This window comes from Periplaneta americana, chromosome 12, assembly GCF_040183065.1.
Source record: "Periplaneta americana isolate PAMFEO1 chromosome 12, P.americana_PAMFEO1_priV1, whole genome shotgun sequence".
Taxonomy (NCBI): Eukaryota; Metazoa; Arthropoda; class Insecta; order Blattodea; family Blattidae; genus Periplaneta; species Periplaneta americana.
In genome coordinates, this window is record NC_091128.1 from 154,012,458 (window position 1) to 154,036,243 (window position 23,786).

At 34.3% G+C, this 23,786-nt stretch overlaps 1 protein-coding gene across 1 annotated transcript in view; it reads right to left on the reverse strand.

Annotated features, from left to right (window-relative positions):
• Positions 1–1,927: 1,927 nt before the first annotated feature.
• The window catches only part of LOC138711030 (MAGE-like protein 2), a 22,728-nt gene continuing 869 nt past the window's right edge, over positions 1,928–23,786 (reverse strand). The window contains exons 2-4 of the mRNA XM_069842318.1: positions 15,288–15,554; positions 3,319–3,591; positions 1,928–2,135 (exon numbers count right to left, since the gene is read on the reverse strand). Coding sequence (XP_069698419.1) covers positions 3,367–3,591; positions 15,288–15,554 — 492 coding nt within the window. The 3' untranslated portion in view covers positions 1,928–2,135; positions 3,319–3,366. The remainder of the gene's footprint in view (positions 2,136–3,318; positions 3,592–15,287; positions 15,555–23,786) is intronic.

Below are 23,786 nucleotides of genomic sequence, written 5' to 3' on the forward strand. Positions count from 1 at the left end.
GTTATTAAGCAAGTGGGGTTGGATCTTTTCCATATATTTAATGGCGGTGTGGTGTAGATATTTATATCCGTGGTTCTCTTCAGTATTGGCTCGAGACAGAGTAGCTTTCATTATTATGGAAGCAAATAACTTTCAGAATGTCTGGTATTCTTCATTGAAAATAAATCTGAAAAATGTTTACTTGAACGTCTAATGAACTTAGTTTGCAGCATTTGCTGCACATGCCACTATTATGTATTAATTTACAACTTTTCCTCCAACCAATTTGCTTTCGGAGTACTGCTGGTTGCTTCTAAATATCTAATGTACTTGGAGTGATATTATACTCGGTGAACAATCCTTCGTGCGCCCGCGCTTTCAAGGCTTAGTCGGCGGAACCAGCTGCTAAACCTATCGCCTCCACAGCGCTGAGGATCGCATCAGGTGTCAGTGTGAATTGTACTGTTGTAAGATAAGCGCGTGAGCGCTTGTTCTTTAGGCGATGTATCGGGTCAAAAATCCTGATAGAACTGATATTTAAATTTTGCGGTGAATTTCAGTGAAGTCTGGAGGGCCTAATTAGTCAACCACTCTCCTCGCTTCCACGATAGGACCCCCTGGGATCTTTTAAGATGCAAAAGAGAGAGTGGTATGCGGAAAACAACGTGAAGTTACCGCATTTATCGTCCCAAAGAGAAAAACTGCAAACAAGACAGCTGTGAGATGCGAAATCTAAATGAGGCAGTAGAGCACGTGGACAACTTAAAATAATTGGACTGTACTATAAGTCAGTAACATGAGTTACTTCCAGGCAGTCAAAAGGAGAATAGCAATGATGAAGGAAGTTTTAATAGAAAAGAGTAGTATCTTCTGCGGACCATCGGAAAGAGAACTAATGAAAAGATTAGTGAAGTGTCTTGTGTGGATTGTGACATTGTATGGTGCAGAAACGTGGACATTACGACGAAGTGAAGAAAAGCGAATAGTTATTCTTCGTTTAATTCCTCCCGAGCGTCATTTATATTTGTTACTGCTATTGTTATTATTATTATTATTATTATTACTACTATTGTTTATGCTGCTTTTATTCTTACTGTCATTCCTATTATAGGCACTCTCTGTAGTGTTGTGGTAAGATGAATGACTTTAATGTATGGGGACCCAAGTTCGAACCTGAGCTAAACTTTTTTTCTCAATCGTACTATCAGGGACTGGAATGCTTTACCTGCAGATTTATTAAAGGCTTTACCAACAACCAAAAATGTATTTAAAAATAGGCTTAAGGACTTTACTAATAGACGGTAATTATACACAGTATTTAAAGGGTGTAAATGACATTTTGTTATTGAAGTGTTGTATCAGTGAAGAATTATGTTGTGTCAATGAAGTGTATTGTGTAAGTGAAACGTGTTCCTGTCAGTGAAGCTTTATAGTTTATAGTGGCAGTGCAAAGTATTTGAACAGTGAAATGTTTTTGAAGTGTTAGTGAAATCAAGATAGAATCAGTGAAATGTGTCGTAGTTCCAATGCAGTGAGTGAATTAACAGCGAAATGAGTGTAGTGTTGAAAGGTACTTGTGCAGATATGAACATATCATAATCGTGGGTTTTAGTTCGAACTTACGTTTAAGATACAAATTAGATTTACTTTAAATGTTATTTTAAGTGATCGTGCTTCATTTAATTTAGGATGTTCCCTGTTATTATTATTATTATTATTAGTATTAATTATTAGTATTATTATTAATTGTATTTTAACTAATAAGTTTATTATTGTCATTATTGAGTGTAATTAGTTACCATTGCCACCGGGTATATATCCATTGCAGTGTGAATAAATACATACACATTTAAAAATATTCGCGGTATGAATAATGTAGAATGAGTAAAAGGTAGTTTATGAACAAAGGTTTAAAGGGATTGTAACATGGCAATGAAGTAAAATACAATTTGTTTCGTGTAGATATTTTATTACAAAAGGGTGAACATTAACAAATACATATATAAAAAAAACTCACAACAAGCAACAACATGACTTCAACAACAATAAAGAAATGGTGATAAATTCGAGCTGATGAAAACGGAAACAACGTGATTTATTTGGAAATGAGGATGCAGTTCGTGACGTCACTGCAGTTTTCAGTCGATATCGGAGATCTGCAACAGTGAAGCACAATATTCTATTATCGCACTGTGTCATCCAGAGTTTCTAACGAACTGGCAAACTTTCAAACATGCTTGTAAAACAAGAATAACATCTGTATCTATACCTGAGAATATTCTTTTACAATACTGGATACAAAATAATTCAATTGTTAAAATACGACAATCATATCATTAGCATTATGTAGGCCTATTCAGCGAATGAAGTTGTCGGAAAGATATTTTCTTAGTAATTTGATGTTAAAATGTATAATATCGACATGGGTATACAATATCATCGATTGTTTTTATCCCCGGAATAGTCTTCAACTACAAAAATGTATCACAAAATATCAGGAATAATTCGTATTTATCTTGAACTACAAAATTTATGCATTATAGTTTAATTATAAGAGAATTTTGTGACAACCCAACTAGTTCCCTACTTAATGTCTTAATTGATTTTCAATTTTGATATATACAGTGGAGTCCCTTCTTTGTTCATAAATAAATGGGGGTAAAAACTATCAGCTAATCAAAAGTCATTTCATACGTTTGTACGTACTATGTACTACGTTATTGGTCGTATGTGCCCGCCCCTACCTCGGCGATGCAACCACTCCCGAGTGACTCGTAGACGGAGGACGTGGTGTAAGCAACCGGGCGAGTACAAACACTATTTACTGTTTTAATACTACGTATTACTGAGGATGATGTATTTGTCTTTAAGCATTGGAGGGACCACACAGCAGATTTCCTAAACGTTTCTACTTACTTTTTTGTCTGAGTAGATGTATTATTATGAAATGGTATCAATCTTTTTGTCGTTAATGTTAAAACAATTATTTTATTTAGAGGAGTTACCACTGTAATTATTTACTCTTATATTTGTATGTTATTAAAAATCTTCTTATATTTGTGTATATATTTAGATGCTAAAATAATTCTTATTTCAGTTTGTATTTTTGTGGACGATCAGAACGTAGATGGTCAGAACGATCTCGGAATGGACTAGAAGGCCAAAATCTTTCAATGGAAATTTATTTTAAGACCTTCAACAACGTTTCATTGAAGGTTTTTATTTAGTATAAAACAATTTATTTTATTTCACTGTGGTGAAACCAAAATTTAATGATCAGGTGGTTAGTAGTCATGGTTCGTTTGAAAGTATCATTTGCACTGAATATGTTGGCCTCACCTCCTGATGGAGTCACACTCGGTGGTATCCACTCAGCAAGCTCATGTTCTAGTGGTGGCTGGGATGTTTGGACAAGTAGTGATGGATGTACTTGATGACGGGCACCTTGACGGGGTAGGGCTTAGGAACGGGCACAGGAACGTGCTTCTCGATGTAGATGGGCACGTGCTTCTCCACTGGGTAGGGTACGGGCTTCTCGACTTTCACTGGAACGGGCTTCTCTACTGGAACTTGCACGGTCTTGTACACCGGCACTTCCACGCGTTCAGGTACCTGCGTAGCAAACAAACTGTGTCGTCTTCTTCACAATATAAACAATCAAGTCATGACAAAAATTTAGTGTCACAGTCTAATGTAGTTATAGTCTTGTCTTGCCATTCTTCAGAAAACTTCTCGTAGCATATATAAACAAGTCTGGAGGAAACTTTGCACGTTTATCAGGTTAAACCCAAGACAGTGGCGGTTTCTAGGAGAGGGAAGGGAGGAACGTCCTCCTCACATTTTTCTTCTTTTGAAAGTAAATACCAAATAAAATATGTGCCTTGAAATTCAAAGATGATTCGATAATTTTTAAGTTCACAGCTATAAGAAAACCTCGGTTGATCGAGTTTTAAACGACGCGCGCTCATGTGCTGCTAGAAAACTGTGAGAAAGATGCGAGATTGTTTGTGTGGAGGAAAGTCAATCCATTCCTCCTTTACTGCAGTTAACACACATTGACAACAGCGCACTAGCGGCCAGAGAAAGAAGCAGAGTTTTAAAGCAAGTAAATGAACGGAGAGGGAGGAGATCCTCCTCTGAATCAGCGTATGGGCGGGAAATAGAAACCGACTGGTCGTGCAGCAAGCTCGCTACCGCTGCCATCTAACGATCTTGCATTCAACCAGACTATAACACATCTAGGGGGAAGCAGAATAAAAACAGTTTTAACGCAACGCTATGAAAGACACCATATAAACTTTTTTTTTTTTAAGTATAAATCAAAAATATTCATGCACTTTATATAGGCTACTATTCATGGTTTGAAACTTTCAAGGATATTTGAAAGTTAAAGTCGGGTTTATATAAAACGAAGAGGAAGTAGTTCTATGTTATTATCGCAGATCTTTTTGGCACCTGAAATTCACTTCCATTCATTGTGTACTAGACAGGGCAACAGCCAAGCTGTCAGGTTTGTACAAATATATTTGAAATTGAAAGTAGGTACTCCAAACTACATTATTTTTAACATAAAAAATTGATCGGCCACCGGCAACTTTGAACAATAATGGTAATATGACTTTACAAGAACTGATATTCTTCAAAAGCATGTGATACTGAACTTGTAAAATGTACATGTGGCAACACAGACCACGTGGGTGGGTGCAGTGTTCTCGCTTTCCTCAGATTATTTCCCATTTCTGCGGTTCCGGTTACGTGTTAGTAGCTATAGTCTCTTCCAACACGAGTGATGCTGTAGTGTGCTCGAAAAATGCTGCAAGGTTGTGAATTTCCTTGTAATTGTTAATTTGTGCAATTATTCAATAATGAATGGAAGTGAAAACATATTCTATTTTGGACAATTTAGGAAACTCAGTTTACAAGAACAGATTATTGCTATACAGAAGGGAAGACCAACCCCAACACTACCTGGTCTTACATGTATGCATGTTGGCTAATTTGTAGCATGTTTCATTCAAGAAGGTGTCATTTCGTCCTGTTACCTTCTCTCCTCTTCTTAAGAAATACGCAGGAGCCGCCACTGACCCAAGATATGTGTTTAACATGGTTCTAAAGTTAACGCATTTCACAGTAGTATGGAAAATATGGAAAACAATGTTGTAATTTCATTGAACATAAGTCTATAAAACTCAGAAAGTTCTTTTTCGTAAACTATAAGCGTCAAAAGGGTGATACTTCTATTCCACATTTTTAGTTGTTGCGGAACATTGTTTTGTAAATGTTCTTAAGGGATGAGAGTGATGAAATTTTGGTTACTTTCAGTAAAAAATTGCATTTTCTTTTTCTTGTGAAAAATGAATTAGCAATCTCTTATTTATATGTTGAGCAAGTCTAAATGCTCTGAAAGCTTAAAAATCACTCAATATATTGATGGCTACACGCTTGAACTTCAATTCCATGCAGATTTTACAAGCTGTTTTCTCACACTTTTTTCAGCACATTTCGGCAGGTTTGAAGTGTAAAGGCTCTAACAATTTTGATGCTAGGAACATGAAATTTTTACTGCCTGTTCTATTTACTATGGTTAACAAAACACTTAACACTTTTTTGATAAACTGAATAATGTCGAAATTAAGAAATGAAACATATTTAGTGGACACTAAAAATTTAAATTTTAAATATGCAATTTTTTTCATTTTCCCTCCCATTTAAAATTCTGGATACATATTTCTTTCCTAACCATATCAGAAGTGCTGTGAAAGGAGTGATGCTGAAAGTTAAATTTTGTAAGAGGAGAGAGATAGATATAGAAAATATGTAAATTATGTTTACGTAAATTTGAATAACTCAGAAAACCAATTCATCTGATCATAATGAAATTTATATTCAAGGATAGTTATGACAAGGAAATGAAGTGTACAAAATATGAAGTATCTAGCTTGAAATTGATATAAAACAGAAATTTCACCCATCACCTCCCCCACTGAAATTTATATTAAACCTGTTTTATTAAGTTCAAGTATATACCGTGTATCGCACACCCAGTAAAATAGTGTCGTAATTTGAAAATCACGTATTACTTTCGTAAATTATTTTCAACGCTGTTTTACTGGTTGGAGGTTGAATTTATAAGAATAAAAAAGTAAATTATTCCAGATTTTGGTACCTACTTATTAAATTACTTTTATGCTCGACCATGCCGAAATGTAGTAATTATAAACCTGGTAGTAGTCCTTTAATGCATGTCATTAATGTACACCTACTCATTCAAGTACAGGTGTTCAGCCAATGACAAGTCAGCTTACATGTGTTCAGCCAATGACAAGTCAGCTTTGTACCGTTATAAAACCGCAAGTATCGATTATTCTCGGATATGCAATCGAAAGAGAATTAGCGAAAAGTCACGGAGGCTGGAAATCCAATACTGTCGCAAAAGGTTATGTTCTGTTGCTATAATAATTAGCGTTAATTGTAAATAATATTCAAATAAATTCAATTTGTCATCTCGTTTTTCAATGTATAATTTAATTTCAATGTTATATCAAAGTTAATATTTAGTTTACTCTGTAGGTTCTTATAGGCTATCAAGGTCAATGTGGACATCTGTTCCTCGGAAAAAATCAATACTTTCGCGTCTGCGCACATCTCACAATTTACGAGGTATTGCTCAAGGTCAGTTAGATACAAATAAAATAAATAATTTCAAGTTAGAAATATGGTCGAGCATAAAAAGTCGTATGAAACTCGCCTATAATGGTAATTAAGAAGCTCGTATGAAAATTATGAAACTCGCTTGCGCTCGTTTCATAAACATCCATACTCGCTTCTTAATTACTATCATTATAGGCTGGTTGCATAATGTACTATTATAGCAGTATTTTTCTAGGAAATATCCTGTCTTTAAAGATTACTGTGTTACTGGGAGTGAGATATTACGGTACATCAGTTCGTATGTCATATTTAAATTCCATGACATAGTCTATCATATTGCTAGTAATTATTCCTAGAAGTTTGGTATGAGAGCAAATTCATGGAAATGATTACGAATGGAAGATTAACCATAATTCCAATCTCCAAACCAGCACTAATTTACCCAGAATTTGAATTCTGGAGATTCAGAAGCATTTTCGAACTTGAATTGATAAATTCAACACATGCCCTGCGAGCTGTCTACACTCAACTCGGGTTATAATCGGATTGTTTGAGGTTGTAAAATATTTGAGCCGACGCGTTGGAATGAACTAATGATTAGTATCCGGTAACAAGTAGCAATTTATGTGTTTCGACATTCACTACAACCGAGCGAATAAAATTTTAGATCAGTTCAGTATTTCACGCATCCAATACGTTCGTTCCATTTTCAGCACCATCGCATTCCTATTGAATATGTTCAAGGGATCTGACTGTGATTAGCAGAAAACTCACTTGCGTACTGCTTGTTAAAATATTCGAGTGGTTTCAGATCATGTACACACATACTCAACTTCTAGTTTTAATTTAATAATTAATCTAATAAAAGTTGATGATATCGGAACCACTTAAAATTGGCTTACATAAACGGAAATTGATGCCACCCATTTAGCTTTGATGAGAATATCTTTCCTGCAATGAGCGATTTTGTCAATGTTCTAAAGATTACGATTCATACAAATTAAATTACATCAAAGTATTCATTATGAATCTGCTACTTCGTATTAAATCCGATATAGGCATACTCGTAGAAGTCAGGGTGCTAGAACGATCGTGTGCAATATTAGTGAGGGGTAATTACATTTCATTAAAGTTCATTTAATTTGATAACCACAAACTGTTTGATAAGTACTGATACGAGAAATTAATATTTAAAATACATTCCTTCCCTACACTCTAGAGATTAAAAGTGTAATATTAAAGTATAAATTTATATTAAGCTGTAAATTTATATTAAAGTGGGCTTCAGAAACGGAAATCAAGTGATATTATGGCTTGAAAAAAGTAATTAATGATGGTGCTGTTTCTGAATAGGATTACATTTCCGTCTATTTGTAACGCTCTCAATTAATAGAATGTAATACCATGTAATTAAAACATTCTGTATTTATTTTCGACTAATGTACGCATGAGTATAAATTGAGAAACTGAATTAAAACAAAGGTCTGTAATAATAAAGTTAAAAATTAAAAGTTGACAAGAAAGCGAATAGCTTCCAAATTCGATGAATATAGTTCTGTCCTTTTTTATATGACTTCAGACATAAATTGATTACAAAATGATTACGTTTTCAGAGTTTTGCTAGGAAAATAACTCTCTTCAAAACATCAGGACTTTAAATATTAGTTGGCACTGATTGCTATAGGCAGTTATGGCAATATCTTAACATGTGATACAAAAATTGGTTACATACTCAAGTATATAGGGATTAAAGTGGAAAACGAAAATTCATCGGGAGATTAACTATTTCGGAGCAATTTTCTACATATATCTGGTACATTTATAACTTTACAGGCTGTAGCTAGTGAATATGTTGCGAAAGAACACTTTAGTTAAATAGTATAAACGTGAAATTTTGAAATTAAACATTGCTAACCAATTGGGATGGAATTGGAATGGAATTTACGGGAGGGGGGCCACTGTGGCTCAGCACTGCGACCCGTTACGATCTATTGCGCTAACACTCAAGCAAGGCGCATTTCCGAACCTACAACTGCTGACTACACTAAGGTTCGCTGAGTACCCAGGTTTAGCTTAGCGCTCAAAGCTTAACTGTGATTTTCCGATCATTACTGGACAATGACTATCAGAGGGTCGATTTCTAAAACACAGACGAAATCGTGGTTCCAAACCTCGGCTTTTAAACCACGATCGAGGTCTGAATCCTTACGCGATTTCTAAAACGAAGTCGAGACGCGGCTTGAGAAGAAACCGAGGTTCGTGGGTTTTATATATGGCAACGCAGCTAAGAATCGATTTTTATTCCTGAACACGGTCGATATTAGAAAGAAATGAACATCGGGATTAATATTTTTATTGAATTCCAGTAAATCACATTCTTTTGTTCTCAGCTAAGGTATTGTTATATTTGCTAATTTACAGAATATATGTGCGTTTAAAATATTAGCATTAATTATAGGGAACTGATTTTTAGGTACCAGAATTATATTTCTCAAATAATTAGCACAAGTCGAACATTTATGTTGTAGTTTATCATTTGTTCGTAGCTACTGCCAACATTAACTACCTGAAAACCCGGGTCTAACGAATCAATAACCTAAATATTAACTGGACTAAAGTTGCAATCGAAACTAAAATATTATATGGTTCTATTTTCACATATAATAGACCTACTACGTGGAAAGCCTCAATAGCATAAAACTTAAAATAAGAATATAAAATCACGCTTGCTTCATACATATTTTTGTAGGCCCACATTCTATTGGAGTATTAAATAAAATTCCCAGAACTACTGTAAAGATTAAGAATTAAGTTACATCGTCTTATAGACATAAAGGTGTAATTAGTATAAAATATTAGGCCTATATCTTACTTCCCTCAAAGCAACAAGAAGGTTTAAAAAAACTTGTAAACCTGGCGCGTCTTGCATTTCGTTGCAGATTATTATTTAGCATTCTTGCTCAATTTTGCGTCGATTCCTTCGAAAATCGAAAATATTCGCATGAAATTATTGTCGTTATATAGTTACAAAGAATTATTCCGGTCTCTCATCACTCTAATCCGAGATTAAATATTTGTAATCACAAATTTTCCTTTCATAGTCATCCAGCTGATCTACTTCCTCCATCTTGTATACATGGAGCTGTGGTTTTAAACCTGCCACAGCCGAGGTCTCTGCTTCAGACCATTGTTTCGAGCCATGGCTCAGAAAAATGAAAATGACCTCGTTTTATAAACCCAAACGCGGTTTAAAGCCATGGCCGTGGTCTAGACTTCGTTTTAGAAATCGACCCTTGTTAATGCCATATAACTCTCTATGTACATTCTATATGTCTTAAGCTATGCATTGACAGTCTTGGTTTATTTTCGACAAGAATGTGACATCCATCATTCTTGCAGTGGACTCTTCAGATGTATACATATGATGAAACTCTTTTGACATGGGTAAACATAACGCCAGGTCTCCATCTAAGACAACACAGTATACTACAGAGAAAGCGGACAAACATTCACTCCTAGTCGATACATTAGGGCCTATCCTCATCATCTTCCTAATAGGTAATAGTCGTAAAAAGAACTGTCTGCAGAATTTTCCTTGCGTGTCTTCACAGGGCGTCCTAGCGACCTTTCTCCTGCTGGTCTGTAATTCAAGACTGCCCGAGGGATCCTTGTCTAGTCATACGCTTGACATAACAGCCAATCGTTATCATTTTCACGCTCTCCTTAACATTTACGTACACCGTAGCTGATTCTCTAATAATTTAAAGGGCTCTAGAAAAACAATTCTAATTAATTCTTAGAAAATAAAGACGTTTACAGAAATCGTGTTGCTATTCATACGCCAGTAATCTGAAAATGAGTCATCAGCTCGTTTGGATATATGCACAGTAATTTTGCTTTCATACAGGCAGTTGAATAAGATAATTTGGCCTACAATTGAAATTGCTTTTCGATCGTTTAGCTTGAGGTACGATAAACTATTCCATCACGTTATCGAGCATTTTAGAAGATAGCGCAGATATTGGCCAATTGTGAAGCAAACCATAATGATGAGAGTGATTGTGATTCTACTCGTAACAAGTGAAATTGAAAATGATTGAGTACGCAAACCAATGACTCAATAAGGACGCTGCATATTGAGAATTCAATAATGGTGGAATTTTAATAACTGACGTCACGCACGGACTATTAATTGCAGTCGCATCTGTAGGTCCTGCATTCCAGTCCTGAGTAATCTATTATCCGAATCGCTTTCCAAGGGAAGAAAATTAAATATTTCCTACAAGAAGGAATTCAGAGGATTGTAGACTTTTGCTTTTTTTTCTTCCGAAAACATTTCTCTCCCGTTTTTCTCGTAAAATAATACGTGTAAGCATTACAAGTGATTAATGTCCCCTTAATGTTCTAACCCGTTATTCTCTCGTATTGCGATGAGCAAGGAAGAGCAAACAAATAAAAGCAACGCAATCCCGCATTCTGCTAATTAATATTTTTGTTAGCTACGATCCTTCTTCGCAATATCTTCTCTTGTTGTGCAAATGCGTTTAATGTATATGATTTCGGAATAATATTTTAATGGATATGTACTTTATTAAAAACAACTGAAGCTGTCTTTTTTTTCTCCTACAGCAAAGTTTGTAATGAAATTGGTTGCATTATAATACGCACACAGAATACGGCCCAAACAATAGAGCTCGTTACAAGGGCACAATATTATTATTTCTTGTTAGTATAATATCGTCAGACTGATTATGTTAAACTTTCAATTTTCAGTAGGCCTATAATGTTTATGTGAAATGTTTAATAAGAATATAATTAGTACTGTTCTTGAATATATATTGTGTGTATATATAGCAGTACAATCATTGTCTATTTAATAAAAAGAATGAAATAAATATACAAAAAAATTATCACATAAAAATTTACAAATATCTACTGTACTTATAATAATATATATTTTATAGCAGAGATTTTTAGATAGACTGTTACACTTCTACTACTTCACAATACTTTTGACCAATAAAACGATACCGAACGATGTGCTTCAACTAATTATGGCTGCTTATCCTACAATTTTAATCACCTCCCTAGCATTTGTTTTCTAACACCTCCTTAGCATTGGTTTGTTTTTATCACCTCCCTAGCACTTGTTTCTTTGTTTGCCAACGTTGAACCTTTTAAAATTATTAATGTTTGTTTCATTATCCTTAATTATAACTTTTCTATCGTTTATTTTGTTTATATTATTTAGGTTATGTTACAGCTTCTGCTTATTAGATTATGGATATTCAAGTACCAGAGATTGTTTAATATAATGTATTGACAATTGAAGTGGAATGCAACTCTTCAAATAAAATTGAAACTGAATCAACAAAACCTTCTTGACTAATATTCGTCCGTAGAGTTCAATGAAAATTGTATGTTGGCACAATTGGTAACAAGAGAACAGCTAATCATAACATACTACTGCCATCTAGCGGAATATTTGTAATGATGAGATGGTACAAAATACATTTTCAAGTCGGTTTAGTATTTTAGTACTTCAGTTAATAGGCCTATTTTATTGTATTAGAGTACTCTATTTCTCCTAATCTTTATATGCTTTCTTCTAGTCGTGTAATAGTCAATTAAATCCCACTCAAGTTTTGATTTTCTCCAGATAAATCAAAACCTCTAGTGAGATTACTGTAGATAAAATGAAGTACATTTCACCAAAGCGTTACATGAATTAACATGACAATTGTTTGTTTTATAAATCTAGAATTTGAGAATGGAGCAATAAAATGATTTCTAATGAAATTAGATAATCGACTAGAGCAAGTTAACTTTAAGTCATGTTATCTCAAAACTATGTCTCATGGACTTGATCCACTTTAGCTCTGAACGCCTCATATAAATCACTCAATATATAAATGGCTGTACCTTTGAATTTCAATTCCATGTACATTTTACAAGCTATTTTCCCCACACTTTTTTACAGCACATTTCGTCAGGATCGAAATATAAATGCTTTTACAATGTTGATGCTAGGAACATGAATTTTTACTGCATGTTCTGTATACTGTATGGGTTTTATGATTAAATGAATACTTTTTGAAATTAAAAATGAAATATTTATAGTGGTAATCAGAGGTCTGCATCGGACGTTTTCGCTCGAGTACCAAGTAGTTCATAGCATAATCCGATAGGTAGCGCACATGCATGATAAGTAAAATTGTCACGAGCGATAAATCCTCGAACGGTATAAGCCGAGCGTAGACATTCGTTCTTGTTACAGTGATGAACTGTGTAGTAACATCATAGATGTTTGTTATTTGAAAACTTTGCAGTGTTTAATTAACCTCTCCATAGTACAACTACAAAACTTGCTTTAAAATGTAATATAAATGTTGTAGGTAAATGTTTTTTTTTTTCAACACAGGAGTCATTTTGATTTTGCCACATCTGATAGAAGTTATTGGATGTAAATGTAATTATTATAAACGGAGAACACAATCACGATAATGCAACAACTGTATCAAGTTTTCTAGTATAATAATAATAATAATAATAATAATAATAATAATAATAATAATAATTAGTGTATCAATATTTGCGTCTGTAACAGTTGTGCAGCATGATTATTCGTTTTATTATATTTTCTGTGACGTTATCTCTGTACTAATATTGTTATTAATCTACTGCTATATCAATAATATTTTCTAAAACGTTTCTACATTGTCGCAGTATATAGGCGGAACACTATGTATGGACCTATCATATTATATATGTGGCAAATCAAATATTGAATAATTATTAATTAGCAATAATAACTGTATATCGAAGTTTTTCATACTATTTTATTTATAACTTCATGTTCCTGTTTTGGTACGTTCCATTGACTGTTCCATTAAACGTTTGTCATAAACGCAGAAAATAAAGCCTTATTTTTACCGTGTGATCAAAACATATGTGTATCTTATCTGTCGCCTTCCTTACAAGATAAGACATGTCGGTGATATGATCTTGTACTGTGCTTCTATTTATTACGAGCATATCACTACCGATCGTATCTCATTCGAGGGTGCGACACTCGACCGAGTTCCAGCGAGCGATTTAACTCCAATGCAGCACTCTGGTGGCAATGGAAAATTTATATTTTTAAGTGTGCAATGGTTATACAGTTTTTCTCCCTTTTGTAGTAAAGATATAGGAAAAATGATATGTGAAGCTTTTCCTGAATATACTACTGATCTTGCAAAAAAATGTCAAACATTTTACTCAAAAATTGAGCGACATATTCCATTTTGGAATACGACAACTTTTTAGAATATATCTGTTAATAACTCAGAACGTAATTGAACCTTCACTACATCGTTATCTATCACATTGTAATTATGGGTACAAAAACTCAAGAACGTAGCTTGAAAAAATATAGAAAACCTAAATTTCATCCATCAACCCCTTTAAATGACTTATGTTTAGGCATACAGTAGGGCAGGCATGTCAATTGATGCCCACAGGAGCAAGCGCGCTTTAGAGCCCAGGAGAGCCTGAGCGCTTTACAGCGGAAAGGAAAGAGACAGACGAAAGAGGTGGTATATGCCGCTTGGTCGAGCTATATTCAGGGATGGCCAGCACTGATTCAATAGATAAAGGGAAGAGAACTTATTAAAACTGTATCCGTGTTAATTTTTAGATTTGCCTGAGAAGTATAAGTGCATTCTAAGAATGTAAGTTTTAATTTTAATGCTCATTTTTCACAAGTTTGATTTTTTTATTCAAAAGAAATATTTTCTCAACTTTTCGTATAGAAAAGTGAAATTTTCAGGTATAGGCCTATTTAATTAGTAGCCTTACAGAATGTTTTCGTAAATCTAATATACCGTATATACGTATTACTGAAGATAGTGTATTGAAAATTTTGAAAATATTCGCATGGAAATTGTTTGTAAGGAAATGAATTAACAAAGTAACTACTGTTACATCATAAGCAAAAGGTACGTGCCCATTTGTTGTAAAAATGTCAGCTCTATAGCTTCAGAACATTTCGAGAAAATAATTTAATATTCTGATGATAGGAAGTTGCTCACAAATATCACCTTAAAAGCATAATGCGATAAGAGTTTTGTTATGTAATATTAGTTACACTTAAAACAGATGCAGTACCTAGATAACTTTGCTTTGTACTGTAATATTGTTTTGATTAGTTTATTGATTACTTTTGTAAGGCTAAAGATACCTTCAATATAAATTCCAACTTATGTCATACTCAATCTCTTTCTTTGGAATATCACTTTCTTTATGAATAATGTGTTTCATCCACCTAATACAGTATAATATTATACTACTATGGAATTTAAGTGAATATTTCTTCTTAACTCTCTATTATGTTATTAAGATTTAAAACACAAGTGCAATATTAAGAAATCAGTGTTAGTACTTTTGTTTTACAGACAATATAGATAATAGGCCTATTAAACAGAAAGAAGCCATATAAAATAACGACATAAAATTTCACGTTCCGTTTGAAGTTTGTGCACCACTGTTTTCTTAATCCAACAGGTTGCTTATTCATATACACAATCCTTCCTCTTTCCATACTTAGCGCTTGCTGCCCGCGCACGACGTCAAGGTCAGAAAAATGCGCTTGACATCACTGCAGTAGGGTTACATACCTTGACATGCACTGGGTAGGCCTGGGGGACAGGCACAGGGATTGGGTGTTGTACTGGCACAGGGACCGCCTTGGGCACCGGGATCTTGATGATCTTCACCTCCTGCTCGTGGCCTCCGTATCCGCCATCATCGCCACCACCGTAGTCGCCACCACTAGCCCACTCACCACCACCATATCCACTGATGCCGCGCTTCTCAATTATATGATGATACTCGACTGTGTCAGCGAAGACCGATACAGCGAGAACCGCGAGGACAACGGGAACCTGCAACAATTCGACAATCATGCTGAACTGGCTGCTCAGAGAAGGAACAAAAAAGACGGAAAAACTACATCTACAAATTGTATTGCGTTCTTTCTAGGAACCTATAGAGTGATTGATTTTAATATTATTGCGTTCTTTCTAGGAACCTGTAGAGTGATTGGTTTTAAGTGTATTGCGTTCTTTCTAGGAACCTGTAGAGTGATTGGTTTTAATATTATTGCGTTCTTTCTAGGAACCTGTAGAGTGATTGGTTTTAATTGTATTGCGTTCTTTCTAGGAACCTATAGAGTGATTGGTTTTAATGTTATTGCGTTCTTTCTAGGAACCTGTAGAGTGATTGATTTTAATTGTATTGAGTTATTTCTAGGAGCCTGTAGAGTGATTGTTTTTAATTGTATTGCGTTCTCTCTAGGAACCTGTAGAGTGATTGGTTTTAATGTTATTGCGTTCTTTCTAGGAACCTGTAGAGTGATTGGTTTTAATTGTATTGCGTTCTTTCTAGGAACCTGTAGAGTGATTGGTTTTAATGTTATTGCGTTCTTTCTAGGAACCTGTAGAGTGATTGATTTTAATTTTATTGCGTTCTTTCTAGGAACCTGTAGAGTGATTGATTTTAATTTTATTGCGTTCTTTCTAGGAACCTGTAGAGTGATTGGTTTTAATTGTATTGCGTTCTTTCTAGGAACCTGTAGAATGATTGTTTTTAATTGTATTGCGTTCTTTCTAGGAACCTGTAGAGTGATTGGTTTTAATTGTATTGCGTTCTTTCTAGGAACCTGTAGAGTGATTGGTTTTAATGTTATTGCGTTCTTTCTAGGAACCTGTAGAGTGATTGATTTTAATTTTATTGCGTTCTTTCTAGGAACCTGTAGAGTGATTGGTTTTAATTGTATTGCGTTCTTTCTAGGAACCTGTAGAGTGATTGGTTTTAATTGTATTGCGTTCTTTCTAGGAACCTGTAGAGTGATTGGTTTTAATTGTATTGCGTTCTTTCTAGGAACCTGTAGAGTGTTTGGTTTTAATTATATTGCGTTCTTTCTAGGAACCTGTAGAGTGATTGTTTTTAATTTTATTGCGTTCTTTCTAGGAATCTGTAGAGTGATTGATTTTAATTTTATTGCGTTCTTTCTAGGAACCTGTAGAGTGATTGATTTTAATTTTATTGCGTTCTTTCTAGGAACCTGTAGAGTTATTGATTTTAATCTTCAGACCTCTTGACTACATAAATGTAGTTGAGATTATTTAGCATCAGTGGTAATAGCGAGTTGTAATTCGGCGAAATAAGATCGAGGATTCTCCATAGACTACTTGACATTGGACTTACTGTTGGAGAAAACCTCAGGAAAACCCAAGCGGAAATCGAACCCACGCCTGGGCGCAACTCCGAATCAGCAACCAAACGCGCTACCGTCAAGGCCACCGGCCTTGACCTTTGTTAAGGATAATGTTTTTATTATTATACAGGGTGTATCACGAGGTTTTTTCCCGGTTTATGGAGGTGTTTCCTGGTGTTATTTGGAACAATAAATGTAAATACACAAATGTGGTGACTTTCATAATTAAGGAGTTACAACAGATTTTCGAAACACGCCATGGTGTATGTAGCGCTAGACATGTTTGAGCAGGACTAACGATGTGTGTGGGGGATTTAACGTTTCACATTGTAAGGTATGGAGAATTCTTCATGAAAAACGGACTGTATCCTTTTCATGTGCAAAAAGTGCAGCATTTATAACCACATGATCATGCCAACCGTTTGCCTGCCAGATCTCCAGATTTAACACCCTAGATTACTGTATCTTAGGGTGGATGAAAAACATCGTATACCAGATTAGGGTACAAACACGAGAAGAGTTGATTCAACGCATTCTCGATGCCGTAGCGACAAGAAGGAACGAACATGTGAAGTTACGAAATGCTACACGCGCGGTTCACACGTGCGAATCTTTGCCTTCAGATGCAGAGAGAAAATTTTGAACATTTGCTTCAAATCCACTCTACATGCAAGAGACTGGTATAGAATGAAACACTTGTTTGTATTCTAACTATGATTTCCTTTTTTTGTCAGTGATATCCTGAAATAATATGTTCTTTTTTCTGCTTTTTTTTTTTTTTCAAATTTCCGTAACTCCTTAATTATGAATGTCACCCCAATACTGTATTTACATTTTTTGTTCCAAATAACACCAGGAATAACCTTAATAAACCGGGGGAAAACCTCGTGATACACCCTGTAGAATATAAGCTGTTGCTTTAGTATTGTTAGACACACTGATTTTGAAACTATTTTAATTCACATCTTATCCAGAAAGTCAAATCTAATGTATTAACAATAAAATAATTAGGAATTAAGTATTTTCAATGTTACTTTACATGTCAGCCAGATTGATGTAGTGGATAGTTTTAGAAAATAATTACGTACGTTTACTAGAACATATGTTTACATATTTGTAAAATAATTGACCATAATCAAGTAAGAAATATTATTTATTTTGAAGTACTTACTGGCTTTTAAGGAACCCGGAGGTTCATTGCCGCCCTCACATAAGCCCGCCATTGGTCCCTATCCTGAGCAAGATTAATCCAGTCTCTACCGTCATATCCTACCTCCCTCAAATCCATTTTAATATTATCTTCCCATCTACGTCTCGGCCTCCCCAAAGGTCTTTTGCCCTCCGGCCTCCCAACTAACACTCTATATGCATTTCTGGATTCGCCCGTACCAGCTACATGTCCTGCCCATCTGAAACGTCTGGATTTTATGGTCCTATTTATGTCAGGTGAAGTATAAAATGACTGCAGCTCTGTGTTGTGTAACTTTCTCCATTCTCCTGTAAATTCATCCCTCTTAGCCCCAAATATTTTCCTAAGAACCTTATTCTCAAACACCCTTAATCTCTGTTCCTCTCTCAAAGTGAGAGTCCAAGTTTCACAACCATACAAAACAACCGGTAATATAACTGTTTTATAAATTCTAACTTTCAGATTTTTTGACAGAAATGATAAAAGCTTCTCAACCGAATAATAACAGGCATTTCCCATATTTATTCTGCGTTTAATTTCCTCCCGAGTGTCATTTATGTTAGTTACTGTTGCTCAAAGATATTTGAATTATTCCACCTCTTCGAAGGATAAATCTCCAATTTTTATATTTCCATTTCGTACTATATTCTGGTCACGAGACATAATCATGTACTTAGTCTTTTCGGGATTTACTTCCAACCCAATCGCTTTACTTGCTTCAACTAGAATTTCCGCGTTTCCCCTAATCGTTTGTGGATTTTCTCCTAACATATTCACGTCATCCGCATAGACAAGAAGCTGATGTAACCCGTGTAAATTTAATAATACATACGTACCCACTCACCTGGAATGCACTGTTTTGATTAAATAACATTTAGACTGTACCAACCTTCTAACAGTAATTCTTATATAGTGATTATAAAAGTATTCAATTTGTACGTCGCTTTTAACGTTGATTATCTGGAATATTTGTAATGTTACACACAAAATAAAGTTAATGTTCCCGGATGAGAACGACTTGAAAGTTCACTCAAAGCTCCGTCTAACTGCATTAATTCTTAGGAATGTAGTAGTAGTCTTCAATCGACGTGCATCCCTTAGGTTAATGGCTGAGAATCCTTTCTCTCGAGTTTCTTGCACCCCATTAAGTTTTAAGAGCACCTTCACGAATGTTCCACTAACACAATTTTGTGCACTGCCCTCAATTGACCTGGAGTCCTGGGGTCACGGTCGTCATGAATGCTTCATGCATAAGGGACCTGTTCGCCGATTCATGGCTCAGTTGCTCCGTGGGATGTCACACGCTAAAATATCACTGTCCCAAAATAACTACAGCAGAAGCTTGACTCGCAATATATTTCTTTGCTGTATCATGTATTACGTTTATTGCATGTCAGAATATATGTATAACTATATGAATAACTTTTTAATGTAAAATTAATTAATGTTTATTCTCTTCGTCACTTTTTTTATTAGTTATTATATTCTGAATTAATTTTGTAGAGTATTTTACGTTACTTGACAAAAAGTAAATCCCAAAATGTAGTACTTTATTTTTAGTCTTTTTCCAAGATTAATACTTACTTACTTACTTATTTACTTACTGGCTTTTAAGGAACCCGAAGGTTCATTGCCGCCCTCACATAAGCCCGCCATTGGTCCCTATCCTGAGCAAGATTAATCCAGTCTCTACCATCACATCCCACCTTCCTCAAATCCATTTTAATATTATCTTCACATCTACGTCTCGGCCTCCCTAAAGGTCTTTTTCACTCCGGCCTCCCAACTAACACTCTATATGAATTTATGGATTCGCCCATACGTGCTACATGCCCTGCCCATCTCAAACGTCTGGATTTAATGTTCCTAATTATGTCAGGTGAAGAATACAATGCGTGCAGTTCTGTGTTGTGTAACTTTCTCCATTCTTTTCTAACTTCATCCCCCTTAGCGCCAAATATTTTCCTAAGCACCTTATTCTCAAACACCCTTAACCTGTGTTCCTCTCTCAAAGTGAGAGTCGAAGTTTCACAACCATAAAGAACAACCGGTAATATAACTGTTTTATAAATTCTAACTTTCAGATTTTTTGACAGCAGACTGGATGATAAGAGCTTCTCAACCGAATAATAACAGGCATTTCCCATATTTATTCTGTGTTTAATTTCCTCCCGAGTATCATTTATAATTGTTACTGTTGCTCCAAGATATTTGAACTTCTCCATCTCTTCAAAAGATAAATTTCCAATTTTTTAAATTCCATTTCGCACAATATTTTCGTCGCGAGACATAATCATATACTTTGTCTTTTTGGGATTTACTTTCAAACCTATTTCTTTACTTCTTTCCAGTAAAATTCCCGTGTTTTCCCTAATTGGTAATTAATTATACATTCCGTTTAATGTTAATACTTTATATTGTACTTAACATTTTTCCATTTTCTCTTAAAATAATGGAAACAGATTATATCTATAGAATACTTGATAACTATACGAAAATCTTTAACGGTCACGTTTAAAACTGCGGATAGGTACAAAAAAATAATAGAATTAGTAATGCCTCAGAATCGTTACGCAATGTCGAAGTATGAAATGCCTGGTAATGTCCGACGTTTCACAGCTGAAATTCGATATTTAAATTTTATGTGATATAAAGACTTAACATTTAAAGGCTTTCAGTATTTTGTCCGTCATTTCAGTTGGAAATATCTCTTAAAATATTACACCTGACTTCCTTTAAAAATGTCAAACTTCTCGTTCCCCTATTTCTACCGCCTCTTTTGACGGAGACCAAATTCAACATTTTATGTGAATATAAAACTCAGCGTTGTAACATTTGCATGCTAAGTAATGTTTTCCGTTAATTAAGTTATTGTTATCCTCAATTATGTCTCTGCAGTCGTCACGGTTTCATCTATTATTTTTGTCACAGCAGACTGTGGAACACTTTCTACTCTTTCGCTGTAGGTCGTCTGTTTCCAGTGGCGCATTTCTTTTGAATGGCGACCGACTGTAACAACTGACGTGTATGAAATCCAGTAAATCAAATCTATAAAATTGGTTTACAAAAATTAACATCTTGAGGTATTCTATCAGTAGCACAATGATTTAAAGTACGCAAAAGTAACACTAATTTTATGTTCACTCTCTTTAAACAGAATTCAGACAAAAATCAATCTTTCGGAAGACTAACAAATTTTCAAGAGTGGAGATACGAAAGGTGGTACGTTCAAAAATGTAACTTTTGAGAAAATTATGAAAAATAGTACTAAATACCAAGAACAGATATTACTGAAACGTATTGTCATAATTCAATCAATCAATCAATCAATCAATCAATCAAACTCCATCGGATCCTATTTGTAGCCAACTTCTTCACTTCGCTCCATGTTTTCCCCTCCCTAGCAATTTCCTCCAAAACTGTTCTCTTCCATGTATTTTTTGGCCTTCCTCTTGTTCTACTACCCTGGGGGTTCCAATCCAAAGCCATTCTTTCTACTGCTCCATCTTCTTTCCTGATTGTGTGCCCTATTCAATTCCACTTTCGTCTTTTGATTTCTATTGTGATTCCTTTCTGATTTGTTATCTTCCATAGTTCTGATTTTGTGATTATACTAAAACAAACCTATAAACAAACATTGCTGATTTACTTCCATAAAAACCACAATAAATTTAAATTTGATTCTCATGAATACCATACGAGACAAAACTACAGTTTCTTTCTAAATACTCCCAAATGCCACACAACTGCTGGATTAAAACACAGCAGAAATTTTGGACCCAAAATATATAATGCATTAATTAGAGCTTACCCTGAGCTAAGTCCACTTAACACACATAGATTTAAGAAACAAATCAGATTAGTTATTTAATTGTTTAAGCTAATTGAGTTAAAAATTGATACTCTATTATTCATGTACTTCTGTATTTTCTATTTGTATATAGACCCTATTATTACATGCTGTATGTATTTTACCACTTAGTAATGTGCTCAATGAACTCTCTTAATTTTGTGATATATTTTGTATAACTGATCTGAATTGCGCCCGAGCACGAGCTTCTGCTCTTTCGGGCTGCAATGCCTAATGTAGCTCAAGTGTAAAGTATTAAATAAATAAATAAATAAATTGTCATAATTAGAAACAAAATATTGTGTTATAATACATGTTAAAGAAACAAAAGTGAGATACAATGTCCTTATAGAAATGAGTATGTTCTTCTATGAGATATAGTACCATAGTCAACAGATATTTTCTTTCTCAATACTCAGTCTCTCTGGACCACATTTCAAGAGAACGAGACCGACTTTGTTTACATATTCAAACTGTTTTCCTTTCCTTTAGGCACTCTGACAAATTTCCACATTTCTATGTCATTAAAAGTGTCACGAATCTTAACTCCTTTATTTCGAGAACTAGACATAACACCAATGCCATCTTTGAGTAGCTGTAAGAACTACTAATAACATGAGTTGGACTTAGCGCCTTTTCTGGGATATTGACTTCACTAATAGCTACAGTAATGACTCAATTTTCACAATTTGTGAACTGAGAACCTTTCGTGTTCCCACTCATTTGTTCAAGTAAAATGTATTAGGTTGTGTCAATCGATATCTTTTAGAGAATTTGTATAATTCTATCATAGAACACGTTTTAAATAATTTTGATATATAAATCTATATCTGAATTGTGAAATAGTCATGTTTTTCCAAACTAGCAAAATGGACTATTCGTAAATAGTGTAACAAATTTTTAACATCTGTATTTTATTCTTAAAGTGAACATTAAGCATTTTACATGTACTTGCAAATTACGTTTTGGACTATCACAAGCGTTAAATGCTGCCAAAGTTTTAACATTTATTCAATGTGTAATATTTTTCGCACAGATATAATTTTTAAATTACTGCTTTTTATATCTTATTGTAAGTTGTAGTACGTTTAATTTCCATATCAGTATGAAGTAAAAAAAAATTGGTCAATTCATTTCAAGAAGTATATTTTGGAAATCAATTTAAATGAGAACTCTTTGAGATTATTCTAGCTAGACACCATAATAGTTTTCCAATATGAATTGATAATATTTAATTTCATTATACTTCAGAAGCATTTGAGTACTAGAAAAATATTAGTCGTTATTGTAAAAGGATATATCATATTGCGACGCTGATATAACCTCTGCAGTTGCGAGCGTCGTTAAATAAAACATAACATTTAAACATATATTATATTTAGAAGAATTTAACCTCATGTGATTGACGCATTTCTATTAATCTTCTCAGCTTCCCAAACTAAACTCATATAATGCAATAATCTATATATATATATATATATATATATATAATTTGAACTGGTAATGGAAATTACGGGAAAACGGCTGAACGGATTATTAATAAATGACCCCTCATTTTGAAGCTTGGAACTCAACGTTTTTCAGAAAATTAGTAGTTTTCAGTGAAATGTCAATTTTTCAACATAATTTTCCTATTTTCCAAAATCCATCTGTCGTCAGTTTTGAGAACTAGCTAATTGCATTTAAGAATAAAACAAAACACACACTACAGTAAACAATATTACGCGAAGGCCATGATCTACAAGAATGCTGACATATTTAGAGCTCAAATTAAATTGGTTATTAAAAACTTAACTTACTAAAAATAATTCACAGGTTCTATTCTGTGGTGTGTAATTTTCTGGGTATAGTTGTGTATT